Source organism: Mus caroli, unplaced genomic scaffold (genome assembly GCF_978045245.1).
Source record: "Mus caroli unplaced genomic scaffold, Mus_caroli_1 scaffold_10, whole genome shotgun sequence".
In the NCBI taxonomy this organism is placed as follows: domain Eukaryota; kingdom Metazoa; phylum Chordata; class Mammalia; order Rodentia; family Muridae; genus Mus; species Mus caroli.
In genome coordinates, this window is record NW_028227265.1 from 67,836,901 (window position 1) to 67,855,561 (window position 18,661).

Below are 18,661 nucleotides of genomic sequence, written 5' to 3' on the forward strand. Positions count from 1 at the left end.
CTGCTAACTTGTAATGAAGTAGAATTTTGAGTTTCTCGCAGTTCTGTACTCAGGTGACACTGTAGTATAATCTTACTAAAACTCTTCAGGGCAGACATGCCCAGGCACAAGAGAAACAGTGATTTGTAAACAGAAGAGAAAAATGTGCATAAACTTCCACACACCCTCCTGAAAGATAAAAGATTGTTAGGCAACCAAAGAATTGTTCTATTGGCAAAGTGGAAAGAGCTATAATTTCTCACTGTCACATGATCTAAAAAGCCCCAGAGGTCATGGCTTTTACAATTCAGAATGTATCCTAGACCTCGCTTTTATAATCTTTGAACATATAAATATTGAGGACTATAAAGCTGTAGCTTACTTGGCACCCTGGGGCTCAGCCTAGTGACCTATTCTGGATCTTCATAACTTAGATTTCTCAGATCGGAGCAACCAGCAGGGCTGGTTGAATTCTGTCTCCAGAGAGAGTGAAAACAAACACACCTTAAGTTTGCATCACATGTGTTTCACAATATCTGGAATATAGAGCTTTTGATGACAAGTGGGCTGGGGAAAAATCATTTCATTACACAGCTCTGGCTAGGAGCCAAAAGCTATGTCAGAAGTACCTACTGGGAAACACCACTATATTATATTTGAACAAATAACAGTTAGGAACTTTATAATAAAATTTAAGCTTAAAGCTTGAGACAATAGATTTTCTTTTAAAAGTAAAACTTTACAAAAACAGTCTTTAAAAAATGTGAAATTGGACATATTGCCACAGGCTTTTCTATAATTCCAGCTAGTAGAGAGGCTAAGGCAGGAGAATCACCAATTTAAGGTTAGCCTAATATACAGAATGGGTTTAAACCAGCCAGGGTAAGTTGGTGAGGTGTTCTTAAAACAATAAAAAGGAAAAATGACAGCTGAGGCTATTGCTCAGTGACCAAATGGTTTTCTAGTATGTACAAGTTTCCCAATCAGTGTCTCAAAATAGATAGATAGATAGATAGATAGATAGATAGATAGATAGATAGATAGATAAAATAAGCCATTCTGATGAAGTCAGAACTAAGAAATGATTGTCACTACAAGAAATGGCAACCAATGTTCCACTGCTAAATCAATAACACAATAATAAGAGAAGTAAATATAGTGTAGTTGTTGCTCTCAGGTGCAATTCTAAGTGACTTGGGTATAATACATCATTTGATACATCAATAATTACACCAGGCATTATACCAACTCCATTATCCCTGTACTACAGGTAAGAAATGGGGATATAAAGAGATTAAAGGGCCCCCCAGGAGTACACACAGCCTTATATAACAGAGTGTGTCTCCTAATTCATGTTTCTGACTATATGATGTGCAAGTTCCTGAGGAAGAATCTATCATACTTTGTTAAATACAATCATTTCCATCAGAGTGTGACTCTTTTTAAAAAAATCTACATCTCTTAGAAATAGCTGTGCCTCCTAAGTCTAAGTCTCTCTAAACTACAGATATTGAAAGTGTTCTTGAAATTTCACATTAGCAATTAATATTTTATAGCATTGGATTACACATTCATGACTTTTTTATTTTAGTCTCATCAAAATCCTATATATGATCACATAGTCATTAAGTGGTTGTCAATCAATGACATAGCTAAAGGAAAGAAAAGTAGAATTTTTGCTTAGGGCTAGCCTTGAAATGCATGATGTTAGAAATATATCAACATTTCCAACCTCTGAACATGTTCTACACACTTTTCTCCATTCAGGGCACAGAAAGTTGGGGGCTATTACTATTAATAGTAATAGTACTATTAATAAGTAGTAAGCAAGCTCTGACAGTTAAGGCTTGGTCCCAGACCAATCTTTGATCTTTTTATGACCTGGTGCTGCTAAAGATGAAGTCACAACATGTAAGAAAGGATTTTCACAGTTTGTCTTACAGATAACCCACTATTCATTTAAGAGGTTCCAAGATAGAGCTCTACAAGTAGAACTCTGACTATCATATTTTGTTAATATTACCCTTTCCAGATGCCTTAGGAACTCACAGTTCAGAACATACCACCATTAAAACTAGAAAGATGAGAAGTTGGGAACAAAAGACATCTGCACAAGCCGGTCTTCCCAGCCATTTCTCCTCTCCAATAACTCGATAGCATATGCCTACTTACTATGTCACAGATTTATAACTCGTTCTGTTCAGTTCCGGGTTAAGTGTCTATTTATAATGTCATTGGGTCATTATTTCCTCATGAAGCTTCCACACTTAATTTAGAGTAAATAGCTTAAACTATTTACTCTAAATTAGTGCATATGCTTTTCACCTTTAACCAACTTAATTCTCTCAAAAGAACAGGGGAAAATATATATGTTCATATGCATATGATTATATAAAGAGTAAAGACTTATTTTCTGACTTCAACAGTATAGTTAAGCTTGCAAACATATCTCAGAGACAAAGAATGTCTCTGTTCTTAACATCCATAGCTGTGCTTGGAAGCGAATAGATAACCTGTATGGATTATTCTTATCACAGAAAGAGTTTTTCTCTTGTTCTACATACAAAAACAAAAAGGACAGTTTTGCTGCAATTAAATCTCATGGATAGATAGATAGATAGATAGATAGATAGATAGATAGATATAAATCACATAGAACCCTGCATCTACTATCACCATTATTTTGAGTGTCTATCACCTAATTATGATTCATTACTATGTTTCAGCACATATTAATAAGCATTATATTTTATAATCCTATAGCTTTATTTATTTGATGATCTCATGGTGTTAGAGTAATTTACACTTATCTGCAGTAAATAAAGTATTTGCTGTTTGCTTCAAGCTACATACTTTTATCCACTAACTAAATTATCACATTACATTTTATCAGAACTGACCCATTAAACTAGAATGTTCAATTTTAAACTATTGCATTCTATATAATCTGAATTTGGCAAGATATCACTGATTTTAGGTCATATTTCTATTTATAATGAGTTTTTAAAATGAAAATATTTTACATATATATTATAGCATGTTATTAAAATTTAAATTCTGTGTGGGAAAGCAGCATTACTGGATATGTTCAATGTGTTCTGCAAAACACCAAGATCTGTATTTAAAATTACTAGTAAGACCTAAAAGAAACAAAAATGATAGTTTATAGTAATAACAAAAATGAGAATGAGACTCAAAACTAATAAAGAAAAATTTAATAGGGCACTAAAAATATTCTTAAGCATGTAACGAAAACTGGGCATAAGGGTGGATCCCTATCTTAATCCCAGCACAAAGGAGGCTGAGGCCGGAAGACAGCCTGGGGCAGACACCAAGATCCTTTCTTAAACAAACAGAAGCAGAACAACAAAGAGTTGAATTAGAAAACTGTATGACTTTAAATAAGTCATAAGATCTTGACAAATGAATGAGCACTGAAGAATAATAAACACTAGATCAAAGCATAAAAGGTAGCATAAACTCTACCTTAAAGGAATGGCCTGACACTAATTACCTCACAAAGTTAAATAACTTACAAAAAGAAAAGAGCAGGCAACTTCTCCATTTTCCTTAGCTTCTCAACAAGACATGGAAAGAAATCCAGCATCCTCCCTGAGTGCTCATGGTAATCAGGACTCAGTTTCTTCAGCACCATCCTGGCCTGTGGGAGTGAACGGCAAGCATTTGTACTAAACTCTTCATAGCAGTGAAAGGAAAGGGCATTCTGACGCAAATCCTTTCACAACTGCCATCCTTTAAAGTGCAGTCTTATGAGAGTTTGCCACAGGACTATGGATGGTAAGCACAAGAAGGATGCACATACACCACACACTTGATAACAATCTGCCTGTGTACTCTATGTACACATCTGTAAATGTCTAAGACAGTGTGAGTCCAGCAGTAAAGGACGGCTCAGTCACTGATGCTGTTTCCACGACAACAGGAGAGAGGAGCCCTTCCCATGCTGCATAGAAAATAAGACTCAAACCTGACTAAGAGGTTTGGAGTGACAAGATAAACAAGGAGGGGTAATACCACTTAACTATATTATGTTTCCAAATGAAATAAAAACAAATCAAAGTACAAAGTGGGGGAGGGGGAAATCACACAAGAAAAATATAATGCATACCAGTAGTTCTCAACCTGAGGGTCACGACCCTTTGGGGTTTCGAATTAGTCTATGTATGTATCAGGTATTTACATTACAATTCACTACAGTAGTGAAATTACAGTTATGAAGTAGCAACAAAATAATTTTATGGTTACGAGTCAGCACAACCTAAAGTACTGTAAAATTAGGAAAGTTATTCCTAAAAATAAAAATCAGGAATCACAATTTTTCTTGACAAAATGAGACTATAAATTTATTAGTTTAATCTAAATAATGTGTAAGCATGTAGTAAGATTTGAATACTTAAATAGCTCTTAAAATTAAAAATAAATTTAAAAGCATGGAGAAGAAAACCCCAAGGGCTGTTGGAAAAAAAAAAAAAAAGCGTCTCTAGATATTACAGGGACACTGAACACATGAACTCACAGCCCCTGTGGATACCTGGGGGAAAAAGCTTGTAAAATCAAGTCCTTCAGACTTCAGCCTGGGTGAGGAAAGGCTCCCAAAGGCTCCCAAAGGCGCCCAAAGGCGCCCAAAGGCGCCCAAAGGCTGGGGAGCTGCTGACACGGGATGGGATGGCTGCTGTAGGAGGGAAAATGGCAGTGCTCTTCATGAATTGGCAGCCCAGCAGATAACCCCACAACCACACCCACGCTGGAAGCATTGACTGGGAGCCTACAAAGTTAGAAGGAGAAAATGGTAGAAGGGATATGGGAGAAATCGGAGGGTGAGGATTTGGGAGTGGATCTGAAAATCTTCAAACCAAAAAACAAAACAAAACAAAAAACCAAACCAAAACAAAACAAAACAAAAACTAAAAAAGAAAGGTAAACATTTGTTTCTGCTGCTTGAGTCGCATTTCTATGCTGTTCCCCACACCACCACCCCCCAAAATCAATTAATTCCAAACATGAGCTCTGTGTTCTTCCTGGTCTGTCATCAAATCCACGAGGAACTGGTAGCCTCTTGCCTATGTTTTAGGAGACACTGAAGAGAAGTTTAAAAGTCAAATTTCTTTCTTTTTTTTTTTTTTTAAATTCTAGCTCAGAATCACTACACATCAAGTTGAGCTTTAAAATCTATGATAAAAATTGAAAACTGGAGAGGAAAAAAAATGGTATTATTGATTGAACGATACAACTCAAGAAAACAAGACAGAATGCTGTGTGAAATTACCTCCTCCTCGTTCCCATTTTTAACCCAATTTGTGAATTCTTCCTTTAAGCTCTCTTCATATTTTCTAGCATCCAGCTTTTTAATGACTATTTTATTCTTAAATTGAGTGAAGTTCTCTGGGCATAGGTTCTGGAAAAGGAAGACCATACAAATATTGCATGAAAAACTAAAGATATTTCTCAATTATATTTTTCATTGACAGTTTGATAGGGTCTTGTGGCTGGAGAAGTTTACGGTTAGAAATGTTTAGAATTCTCATTCTTTCCCATGCCTTTTGGCATTTAAAACCATATAGGAACTCTCCAAAGGCAAACAGACAGAGCAGGCAGGCCTCTGAAGAAAGCCAACAGTGCTTAGGACACAGAACAATGGAGAAGAGACAAGTCTTAGAGCCAGGAGCCCAGTGTGGGAATGGAGACCTAGAAACCACAGTGGCTAGAGAAAGAAGGGACATTTCCAGGCATTGACATAAAACACCACTTCTAGATCATTACAGTGAGAAGATAGTTCTTTTCGGGGAATGTCTGCTAGTCTTTTACTATTGGTTATTTTATTTGTTTGCATTTGAAATGTTGTCCCCCTTCCCACTCTCTCTCCCGCAACCCCCATCCCATCTCCCCTCCCCTTTGCCTCTAAGAGGGTGCCCCCCGCCAAATGCAAGTGGTGACACTGTGTTTCAGAATAGCAATGGTGGGTTCTACCAAAGCACCACTGTGAAGATTCTTTACCTGGGCCTGGGGCCAACTCTTCCAGACCTGGCACATAGTGTCATACAGCTGTATGCTTTCTCGGGGTGAAAGGGCAAGATCAGAAGGAAATCCATACTTTTCAATCTACGATTAAAATAAAATCAAACTTATTAATATTTTATTTCATCTATAGGATATAAACATTGACTATAAATGGTTAGTTTGCATATTAAAATGTGGAAAATTGAAGACTGCATTGCACATATTATTTTTTAAAGGAATTTTTTTTTAAATTATGTGTATGTGTGGGAGATTCTGTCCCACACAGATCCCCTGTCTAAGCTCTTGTGAGTCACCCAGTGTGGGTTCTGGGAAATGATGTCAGATCCTCTGTGAGGTCTTCTTCATTGCAGAAACACATCTCTGCCCCATTTCCCATCATTAGCCTTGTGTTCTCTTTTTAATTCTCACTTGAGAGTGTTTTTTTTCCAGCCAAACTATAATGAAACAAAAACAAGTCCAAGAATCCCCACAAATTCTATAGCATAAATCTTCTGTTTGGTCACAGGCTTGGGATTTCTTAAGTCTTTGCCCCCTTTAAACACATTCAGTTTCCTTGTTTCTAAAATAAAATAATTAGTTCTCTCTGTGTGCAAAATAAATTAGATAACAGATATGAGTCTTAGCCAAATGTCTGGCATTCCACTGGTGGTAAATAATCCATCAATATGTTTTGTTTTGGTTTGGTTTGGTTTGGTTTTGGTTTTTCAAGGCAGGGTTTCTCTGTATAGCCCTGGCTGTCCTGGAACTCACTTTGTAGACCAGGCTGGCCTCGAACTCAGAAATCCGCCTGCCTGTGCCTCCTGAGTGCTGGGATTAAAGTCAATATGTTTTTTTAATTAATAAATTCATACTTCATAACTATCAAGGAATAACAATTCTGTGGTCCAAGATGGGACTCAATCTAGTTGTTTCCCACTATAAACCGGCAAACTGCTAAAACCTGAACCATTCTGGCAGAAAAGGAAGAGAAGCAACACTGAGTCACTGTACCATGGTATACGATATTTTGCAAATGCAAGTGTCTCTACCTCCACAGGCCACATTAACAATCAATCCACACTGAGCAAGAGATAGCAGTTCTTTCAAGTGTTTCCCGGGGCTGACAGCCCTCCAGACAGCAGCAGCTGTGCATGAACGGCATGACAATTGATGGCAAAGGTCAAACAAGGCTGTGGTTTGCCAGAAACAAGACATATATGGCTGAGGGCAATCCTCACTGGTGATCCCTTGCTTCTGTTGGGTTAAGGCCAGTTTGCAAATACTTGCCCATCGCTGCCCTTTGGGAATGGTTTCTCTGACATAGCCATAAAGGAAATGGCTACTTAGATGATGATTCTTTTTTTATGTTGCTAAAATGGGTCAAGTTTGAGGGCATTCTTAAATCACTTAGCTCTTCTATTTAGTCTAAGTATACTAAACAATGTTTAGAATTATTTACTCATTTGGAAGTTCCGCTCACTTCTATTCTTCTTCAGGAAATGGCCTACATAAGTACACACCATGCCAGTGGTTGTTAAAATTCATTTAACAATACCCAAGCCTAGCATTTACTCTGTACCCTTGCTACTGTATGGCAGCGTGACCTTTTCAGAAGTCACTTAGGGTCATAGCACACTATGTAGTTACTCTACTGCTTTCCAGTCACTCCATGAATAGCAACCGAGAGGAGAGCAAAGGCACTTGGAGCAAGCACAGAACCAGTACACAAAAGGGGGAGAGGAAGAGAGGAAGAGAGGGAGGAAACAAAAGGGTTTCTTTATTAAAGAAAATCCCATGTTCACATTCATTTCATTGGTTTAGGAAGTCATTCCAACATATTGACTGCCAAATGTTATCACATGGTGCTAACTCATTCATATAGATAGCAGACAAATCTTTCAGATCAACATGGAGTCAACCAACGGGTCTGAGATGCTGTCTGGTCTGAACCATTTACCCATTTACTCAGTGCTGCAGTAGTAACTTAGCTGTCTATGTCTCAATTCCATTATTTGTGAAATAAAAACTGAAGTAGTACCTCCATCATGCAATTGTTGTGATCTTTAAAGGAAAGGAAATGGGTGAAGTATTTGAAAAACACAATTCCAATCAGCTATCCTTTTAAAATAGCCAGTTAACAATGGTATTCACATAACAGTTTGCTAGTAAGTCTACGCACTTGAAACTCGCCCTCAAGTGGTTATTTCTGAACACTCAAAGACGCATGTGTGAAGGTTCAGGGGTGATCAGACTTTGCTGGCAAATAAACATTAAGTGCTATAAAGAAGTTTACATAACAGTTGAAGAAGTCACAGAAGGATTATAAATAAGGCTTCGCATCATAAGAGCTTCAAAAGAAGCAGCAAGGTCAAGGCAGTAGCGTTTGACATTTGGAACCAATGAGGTATAACATGAAGGTTTCTGAGCAAAACACATTCAGCACATGCAATGTAGGACAAGCTCAGAAGACTTTAGTTGTTAAGGGCTGTATAGTTACCCTTTTTGAAAAAGTCCAATAAAGCCCTTTAAAGACTAGAATTATAATTAAGGAGCCATAAATATAGTATCAGAATGAAATACCTAATTTTAAAAAAAGTATTTAATTTTTATTTAATATATATATATATATATATATATATATATATATATATATATATATCTAATACACTTCAGTTTTCAGGTCTTGGAATGAAGGAAAGGAGTAAGTATCATTTTGAGGGCCAATGGGAGTTTAAATGAACCTGTCAAGGAAGTGGGCGGAGAAAGGAAGGGAAGTATATGCAGGGCATATTTAAGGAAGTATTCCCCCTCTAACCACTCAGCAGCCCAGGTGGCACTGTTTTCAAGGTCTCTATTCTGCAAAGTCCCTACCAAAGAGTTGTAACGTGATTGTTATGGAGACGGAATGTGTTCCCGGCTTAAGGTCCTACGCATTAGTCATGTTCTCACATATTAGCCACAGCCACACAAAGCTGTGTGCACAGGAGAGGTTAAAGCCTGTCCTCACTATGGTACAGAAGTGAGCTAGTTAAGAGAAACATGCAGACATAAGTGTTAACAAAGAGGGGAGATGGAAAATGGCAGAAATAACATCCCCCAAACAACATAACCATCAAGTTAAAATATTTAGTAGTTTTTAAGCTTTGATGATCCTAACAGCAAGAAATTGAGGAAACTAAAACATTGCTGTTCCTTTGAAAATCCAAGATGTAGTGTTTCCTCTGGATTCCAGCATCAGGCCGCTCTCTGGCTACATTCCTCACAGTATTGTAAGCCAGTTAATAAGTTAATAAGCCAGACAGTGGTGTTACTTGGAACAGCTGTGGCAGAGGTTGTTACTTACATGATCTATGGTTAGTGCAGCGCAGGGGTGAAAATGATCAAAGCAAACATCGCCCTGTCTCACGGAACACAAGTACTTCTCTAGGTCATTGTATCTCTCTCCATAGAGCACTGGACGGGAAGGCGAGATTTTCCAAATGATGAGAAACACAGTGAGTAGGTTATTTTGAAAGCAAGTAACAAAACCAAAAAAACAAACAAACAAACAGAAAAGCACCGTTGTACAAGTACACAGAGCATTCGTACCAAGTCTAACTTTGTATGACTGTCTGGCTTGTGCTCGATCTTTGTAATAGCTGCCACGGGAGGTACCATTTCTTTTGGAAACAGGTCTTTCCTCCATGGTACTGTCTACTTGCTTCCAGTACCGCTTTACTGACTGAAGCCACCTTAAAGGAAAACAGACATTATTTATGATTTTAACCAGCAATGTCCATTACAGTTCATGTTTTGAGTGCTTGGTCCCCAGTCTTTGTTATTATGTTGAACTGCATGGAGCCATTAAAATGTGGGAACAGCATAGCATAGATCAGCCACTAGCAATGGGACAATATTAGCCATCACAAAGTTTATACTTGCCACTCTTTCTTACCTTACCTCTGCTTCTTGTCTGTTGCCATTTAACAAGCTTTCACTTCGTTCCCACTTCTAGGGATGGGTCTCCCCCCCACCCCCCGCCTTCCCCACTATGATGAGTTGAAATCTTTCTAAAACCATAAATCTAAATAAAAATATAACTCTCTGAAGGTATCCTTTGGTCACATCAACACAAAATTAACTCAGACATTATTATTTAAGCAGGAAATAGACATAAGTTGCATGAAATTAAATAATTAAATGTATTGTTATTTATTTAATTAAATAATTAAAATGAAAATTTTGTTTGTCTTAAAACTTTCATATAATGGAATTACTTCTAGAGTCACATAACCTGAAATAAAATTCTAGCTGCCTTACTAGTAACTCTGAACCCTGCATGAATCTGTAATATTTCTATGCCTTGCCTTTCTTGTTTAAAAGTTAATACAACAACAAAGGTACTATCATCTAAGGATAACAATGGAAATTGTTATCAAATACAAATACTGATGGCATTTAAGAGAAATTACTACATGCATTCTACTTAGTATCCGATACATGGAGACGCTATGGGATACGTTGTTATCAGTCGTCATCATTCAAGCCACTCCAATGACCAGAAGATGTGTGGCTTTCAACTAATGAAGCTTTGCTCTCTTCCTGAATATATCAAAAAAAAAAATGTGATCTTGGAACCTATGGCTGAGTGTATCATTCTAGCACCCTGATTTTTGTTTCCTAGTAAAAGGAGAGGGGAAAAGGAATATACAGCTATTGTTTTAGTTTTTGAGCTATGACAGGATACTTCCCATTCAACTACAGATCTTACCCAAGAGGATCTAGATATTTCTTCATGGAGAGTAGCTAAGATTTGTCAGAAAGAGCTAAACAGACAATAACTTGAAGATTCAGGGACTGCTGTAAGTTAACCAGAAATTTTGGTGACTCTAAAACCCATCAAGGAAGTCTGAAATTTAGACTTTCAAAAGAAATCCAAAAGGGAACCAAATTCATACTCAGTGAGATGCTGAGGGTTGCTAATGGTAGCTGAAAGGGCCAAAAAGGGACATCGGATCATGACAAGGAGATGCTCCCAGATTTCTGCTCCAATTTCTCCACCAAGACAATGGACCTATAAAAGAAAAAAATGTTTTCAATTCATGAGTTAGTTTTTAAGAATGGCAAATTAAAATAACATATGGAATCTTAAACTGTTCATAGGTATCTTCTATCACCTTTAATGGACCATGAAAGTTTAAATAACTACTGAAAAAAACCAGATGTAGGACATCTTGGCATTTACATTTTCCTTAATATCTTTAATCACTCACCTGTGACTCTTCTTATTTTGCTTTCACTACAATACAAGGCCAAGGTATTCCTTGACATGTTCACTGCCAATCAAGCCTCTACCACATCTCAATAAGGATTCAGTACTTTAGTGACCAGTGCCATTCTTGACATTACAGACAAAAAGATATGCTTCAAAGATAAGCTGTATCCAGTCAAGTCACTAGTCAATGGTTTCCCATTCCTTGCAGAACAAATTTAAGCATTTAATGGGATAAATAATGCTTGGCACAGTTGGCTTATGGCTGCCATTCCAGCTGCATCCAAAGTCACTCATCCCATCTTACTGAGACCCGTACACATCAGCTATTTCTCCATTCTTTGGCACACACTTTCCACCCCAGAGATTTCACATGGCTGTGTCTCCTGTATAAAATATTCTCACCAGGAAAATTAAAAGCCAACAAAAATAACCACAGCTTCTTAATCTGTGAAGCTCATCTCAGAGTCACTAGTTTTAAAAGATTTGCAGAGCATCCATTCCCAGTGGTCCTCCAGCCTGCCTTCTGCCACTGTTGAATTTTGATTGACACTCTTGACCTTCACTGTAAGCACTAGTGTCACTTTATAAGCATTCGTGTTTTCCCTGACTTAACTAATCTTTCCCATTTAATCTGGGTCTTCAAATCTGTATTACTCTAGCATTGACACCATGCCTGACTCTTGGGAGGTATTTCTCAAAGGAGACTGAATAAATGAATGCATAATCAAATTAAGTAAGATACAAAAAAGATTCTCGGACATGATCTTAATTAAAGAAGTTACATTTTACACCTGAAAGATATCAATTATGCAGCTGTACTGGCTGGTTTTGTGTCAACTTGATTCAGCTGGAGTTATCACAAAGGAGCTTCAGTTGAGGAAATGCCTCCATGAGATCCAACTGTAAGGCATTTTCTCAATTAGTGATCAAGGGAGAAAGGCCCCTTGTGGGTGGGACCATCTCTGGACTGGTAGTCTTGGTTCTATACGAGAGCAGGCTGAGCAAGCCAGGGGAAGCAAGCCAGTAAAGAATATCCCTCCATGGCCTCTGCATCAGCTCCTGCTTCCTGACCTGTTTGAGTTCCAGTCCTGACTTCCTTGGTGATAAACAGCAGTATGGAATTGTAAGCTAAATAAACACTTTCCTCCCCAACTTGCTTCTTGGCATGATGTTTGTGCAAGAATAGAAACCCTGACTAAGACAGCAGCTTTCCAGATGTGTGTAGAGAGCTATGTGTGTATATATATATTTTTTTTTCTTCTGCCCATCTGACTTTGTCTTGGTCAAATGGCATACCACATTGCTAAACATTAACTTTCAGCTTTGCAATATTTAACAATTTTACCTGACTCTGGCAGAAGTGATGCTAAATCCTTTAATGGTTTCCCTCATATAGAACTGGAACAACTGAAGTTGAGTGTTATATCATTCCAGAGTTTGGAATCCAAGCTAAAACTAGGTATTCTAGATTGCCTTGTAATTTAAACTTTTAAATTTGTATGTGTATGAGTGTTTTACCTACATGTATGTATGGCTTTGTATTATTTAAATAAGACTATCCAAAGCCCTCAGAATGCAAAGTATGCAGGTTAACTAAAAGTAAACATAGCAAGTCAGTATCAAATAAATAAAAAAACAGCTTGTTATAATATGGAGGAAAAGCCTGAGGATTTGGATCAGTAGTGGACTCCTTCCAAGACTTGAATTTAATTTCCAGGACTACAAATTAATATTATTATTATTATTACTGTTGAAATAAAGTAAAGATAAGCTAAATATGGGCTTCTTTTTTTCTTTTCAGCTTAAAATCCAGGAATAAAAGAATCTACTTTTCTCTGATGCCTTAAGTGTCTATGCACAGGTAGACTGGAAGATGCTGCCATCTACATTGCATTTTACCCACTATTTCTGCCCAAGGAAACTGAACCATAGATAGTATTTCAATGAGACTCCCATGTTCTCTGGATCTCTAAATTTGACCAACATATTCAATTGGCTACAGCTCAGAAAATGAAGAAATACATTGAGATCAGTTTTCTGTTGGCCCCTCCCAGGCTGCCTGGGCCAGAACTGTACAAAAAGGTTCACTCCTTTGGGCCAGAACTGTACAAAAAGGTTCACTCCTTTGGGCCAGAACTGTACAAAAAAGGTTCACTCCTTGAAATGTAGCCCATTTGATCAGACTCTCCTTTGGAACCTGAAGTAAAAACTTCCTTATCTTGTTTCTTTAAGACTAGCAATAAGTCCCTCTCTCTGGATTTCCTCAAATATGTCTTTTTAAAGTCATGCTTTTAAAACCATACTTTGAATGAGCCATTTGTTTTCCTTAGAGATCATGATGGACAAGATTGTTTGTATAATCGGCATCACTTGCTAGAGACAAAAGCCTCTCCTTTAGCTGGCCCTTGGGTCATGAGAGCAGGAGAACCATCCCTGCCTTCTACTGGTGCAGCGCTCAGGAGAGCAGGCCCTGGTGGCATGGGTCTGAATGAGCCAGCCAAGAGGCCATGGGAGGAGCAAGAGCACTGTATCTTCCCCTTGCTGGCTGTAGTACTGGATGGGCCAACTGGGGTAAGGCAGGAGAACTGATGGTGTGGGTGTGGGGGAGCTGGTGGACTGACCAGCTCAGACACCTCTCAGGCCAAGATCCAGGGCTTTAAATTGGCCCATCCCAGCATCAATGAACTACCATAGTGCATAAAGGGGGGCTGGTCCTACTGATCTAACACTACATGATCTCCACAATAAAGGACAACAACAGACTATCTAAGAGGAGCAACAGTGAGTGTCCAGTATTAATAGTGTAGCAGAAGCCAGAGGCCTCGAACCAGATCAACAACTCATAGCAATGAACATTTGCAGGCTAAGAAGTGTGAACAAACAGGTATACTGTGAACCACACTGTGACACACTACAGCTTGCACAAGATTTTATTTCTCTTTTTTAGGGGAAAGTTGAAAGGGTGGAGGACAGGTATGAGGGGACGGGAGATAAGTGGAACTGGAATGCATGATGTGAAATTTTAAAAGAACATTATAAGTTAAGAAAAAAACAACTTTCTTTTGGAAATCAAGTTGGATTTTCTATCAGGGGAAACTTGTGTCATGAGAGATTAATTCCTTTCTCTCCACAACAGCAGCCCCAATGAGGACCCATTCCTCACACCAATATACACTACTGAGTCACAACAGAAGAAGCAAGCCCAAACAGTCATTCAGCGAGGGCAAATGCTTGGAAGAAAATTGCCTCCCAATCTGAACTTCATCCAAGGGGCAGATGTCCCAAAGCTGCAAAGACCTTCATTACAGATTAGTCTGAGAAGTGATATCAAACATACCTCATCAAATATAACATATCTGATCCTCTTCACCCAATTTTGGCGATGAGGAGCTAGTAGCAGAATTTCAAAGCAGGCAGGAACAGTTATAAGCACCTAGAAGTAACAGTAGCATGTGACATAACTCTTAGTATGCGTGTAGTTCTAAAGTTACATGAGGTAAAGCTTATGAGTCCTGAATGTATCGTCTAATAACTAAAATCTGATGCTACTTCTACGAGTTAGCTTTGTTACACTTGTGATATACTTATTAGTTTGAACCATGTGAAACTTCTATTTTCATGAGACAAAACAGTCAAATATCCAACTTGAAGGGTAGATTCTCGTTTATGAGCATTCCAACTGTGTCTAGTGCTAAATGGGACACCTAGATTGACGTCTTTCCTGACCCCATTGGGAACCACGAGAGACAGAGGTGGAAAGTGTAGAGTACAGTGAACTGCTGTCTTCTGAACCAGGGAGGGTAGTTCTTCTCATGAGCCCCCCAGCCTCTGTGATCATCTGTACAAGACCTGCAGAACATCGAACCAGTCAAAATCCCAGCAGGAATGAGAAACCCGCTCACAAGGCCCCACCCCAGTAGAGGAGTTTCTGGCAGCCCATGGCTTCTGGGAAGAAGACATGATAATGGAAAGGATAAGGATGGGGGGAGTAGAGGGAAGGAGACGGAAAATGGATATATCTCAGGCATGTATGAAGGTATCAAAGAATACATAAAAATATTTTCACTAAATAAATAGTTGTAAAAAGATGTAAGAACAGAGTCATTATTTCAACCATGTTGATTCCTTCAAATCTAACACTAACATGATTTGTGTTGGAAGATGTTTCTTTGGAAGGCAAGCCAGGCAGCACATTATTACATGGCACTCTAAAAACATGTCTTTTTTTTTTCATTTTATCCTAATCTCTGATGTGAAAATTCAATCAGAAAGAAAACTACAACTTCATTAAGACTAGGTTTGCTTGCAAACATAACATTTTTAACTAAAATAAGTGTCTTTAACAAGAAAATTAATTGTGATTGAAATTGCCATTCACTACGTTTTGTAGCTTGTAAAGCTCTTTGGGTCATTGTGAATCTCATTGTAAATGAATGAGCTATAACCTGAAAAGTTAAATCAAAAGCATCTTCACAGAAAATGACCTTGATTTATCATGTTCTTTAATAATGTAACAAAATTATATTTTCTCTGAAGCAGTTTTGTCCCTTACAAATTCAAAGGAATTATTTTCACGGGCCTTTAAAGATGCTAGATTTCTAGTCAAAAAGGTAAAATATTGTTGTATAATTTGATAACACATTTATTGAATAGCATATCAAACCTGACAGTTGAGGGCATCATGGCGATATTCCCTGGTAAAAACACCACACAGAGATTGACCAGCTGGCATATTTTTGGCATAACGATATTCAACAGTTGCTGCCACTTGATTAACAAGAGCCTGATTGACAGAGAAATGATGTAGTAGTTACCTAATAAAGTAAAATTTTATTTGTAATCTGTAAAGCAAATTTTAATAGAATGATGGAGATATCAAAAATTGTTCTGCTATGAATGTACACATACATATATACACAGTACACATACATATACACATACACACAGTTCACATACATATACATATATATAGTACACATACATAAATACACAAATATATACATAAAAATAAAATTTATGCTGGGCAGTGGTGGTTCATGCCTTTAATCCCAGCACTTGGAAGGCAGAGGTAGGTGGATTTCTGAGTTCGAGGCCAGCCTGGTCTACAGAGTGAATTCCAGGATAGCCAGGGCTACACAGAGAAACCCTGTCTCAAAAAACCAAAAAAATAAAATAAAATTTATGATCCAAGTATGAGAGAAGATATGTCCTATTTATCCTGTGTATACGTACTGTGTATATATATGTGTATGTATACTATGTGTATATATATGTACTGTAGGTATACATTGTGTACTGTGTTTATATGTATGTGTACTGTGTATATATGTATATGAATGTATATTGTGTATATGTGTACTGTGTATATGTATATGTGCATATGTATGTGTATTTGTACTGTGTATATATGTACATGTATACTGTGTGTATGTGTACTGTGTGTATGTGTATATATATGTATATGGGTACTGTGTATATATGTATATGTATGCATACTGTGTGTATGTATACTATGTGTAAGTGTATGTATATGAGTATATATATATATATATATATATATGTATGCGTATGTGTACTGTGTGTATGTATATGTGTATGTGTACTATGTGTATGTATACTTATATGTATATTTTTATATGTGTGTGTATATGTGTACATTATTATATGCATACATATGTAGATATAGGTCCTCTAACAAGGAAAGGAATCATGAGAAAGGAAATGATCATAAAGCAAGGAAGGGAAATAAGGTAACAGAATATATGTGACAGGAAAGTGGGATGAAGGCTACAAGAAAGCAAATGGGAGCGGGCAAGGAGGATGACATCACAGGCAAGAGAAGCAGTGAATAGAGTCAGATCCTCAAAATACTATGTATGAAAATGCCTTGATAAAGTACATTACTTATGTTAATTTTTAACTAGTGAAACTAAGTAAGGGGAACTGGATCTACCATGTGAATTGCTGTCTATATGCAGGTGAGGGCAGACACAATTGGGCAATAGAAAAGGAAGGCGGGCTGAGAATTTTAGAGATGAGTACAGAGAGTACAGAGACAGAGAGAAAGGGGGATAGAGGAAGAGAAAGATGATCCAGATTCCGTGTGGCTTTAAATAGTCACAGGTAAGCTATGAATATCTTACAAAGGATGGATAATTACAGGACAATTTGTCCAATCTAGATGGGCAATTTATTTCAATGTCATTTGGCTCTTAATTCATTGTGTGGCCATTTTGTGGGATAACAATTTACTGATATAAATCTAACTGATAAATTACAAGCCTCTAGAGTTTTTTGGTTTTGGGTTTTGTGTGTGTGTGTGTGTGTGTGTGTGTGTGTGTGTGTGTGTTTGAGACAGGGTTTCGCTGTGTAGCCCTGGCTGTCCTGGAACTCACTTTGTAGACCAGGCTGGCCTCAAACTCAGAAATCCACCTGTCTCTGCTTCCAAAGTGCTGGGATTAAAGACGTGCACCACCACTGCCCGGCATTGCCTCTAGAGTTTTGATTTTAACTGGTTATGGGATTTGTGACAGCTAGTTGGGCGGTTGCTACATGGGGCAAGCCATAGCGGCAGCGAGACCGACAGGGCCAGAGAGTAGCTGATGTTTGCGTAGGATGGTGCTTTTTTTTTTTTTATTTCACACAATCCTACCACATAACCATGTCTAGTATTTCTGAGTAAGTTCTATCATGAAGAAAAACATTACATTCATCCAATCCCTACCTTTGTTGGTGCAACATACACAACCACGCCTTCATCGCTCTCCTTCAGCACCTTTTCCATGCAATAGTAGGAAGCATAAGTCTTGCCAGATGATGTTGGGGCAACAATCACTGCAGACTCATAGTTATCCACCACATCCAGGAGCTCTCGCTGCAGGGGTCAGAGCATGATTTCTGTCAATCAAACAAGCCATGCTACGAAGACAGGCAGGTCAGTCTTTTTTCACTGCGATTTTTCTGAACCTCACTAAGAGAGAGATGCAGACATGTAGAAAATGTAAAAGGAAAGTCTGATGGACTACTCATTCTCTCAAATGGTGTGACTTATTTGTTTTCTGAGCAGCTGAGAGATGGGTTTTATGTGTGAAATGGAGTATAAAGATTAGAATTAACTTCACAAAGAAAGGAGACTATTCAGAAAAAAAGGAGCCATTGAGAAGGGCAGGAAATCATGTGTGTATATTGGTAGAAATGTGGCTAAAGTATACAACATACATGGAGGAAAAGATCACTCTGAAAGCTGTTCTTTTGTACAATGAATAAATAATAATAAAAGAGAAATCATTCAAAAGTGTCAGAATAAGTTAGTATTAGGATGGTTGTTTTTAATAGTTAGGCGTACAGAGTGTCTTTGAGAAACAAAGTTGTTGGAAACAGCCAACCCCTATCTTCACAACACTAAGAAAA

At 37.8% G+C, this 18,661-nt stretch overlaps 1 protein-coding gene across 2 annotated transcripts in view; it reads right to left on the minus strand.

Moving 5' to 3' along the window:
* The window catches only part of LOC110300352 (putative ATP-dependent RNA helicase DDX60), a 130,769-nt gene that overhangs the window by 65,453 nt on the left and 46,655 nt on the right, over positions 1-18,661 (minus strand). For both annotated transcript variants that reach the window (XM_029480658.2, XM_021170508.3), the window contains exons 17-25: positions 17,976-18,125; positions 15,915-16,034; positions 14,589-14,684; positions 10,935-11,050; positions 9,586-9,728; positions 9,341-9,450; positions 5,995-6,099; positions 5,267-5,395; positions 3,516-3,640 (exon numbers count right to left, since the gene is read on the minus strand). In XM_029480658.2, the coding sequence (XP_029336518.1) occupies positions 3,516-3,640; positions 5,267-5,395; positions 5,995-6,099; positions 9,341-9,450; positions 9,586-9,728; positions 10,935-11,050; positions 14,589-14,684; positions 15,915-16,034; positions 17,976-18,125 (1,094 nt within the window). The remainder of the gene's footprint in view (positions 1-3,515; positions 3,641-5,266; positions 5,396-5,994; positions 6,100-9,340; positions 9,451-9,585; positions 9,729-10,934; positions 11,051-14,588; positions 14,685-15,914; positions 16,035-17,975; positions 18,126-18,661) is intronic.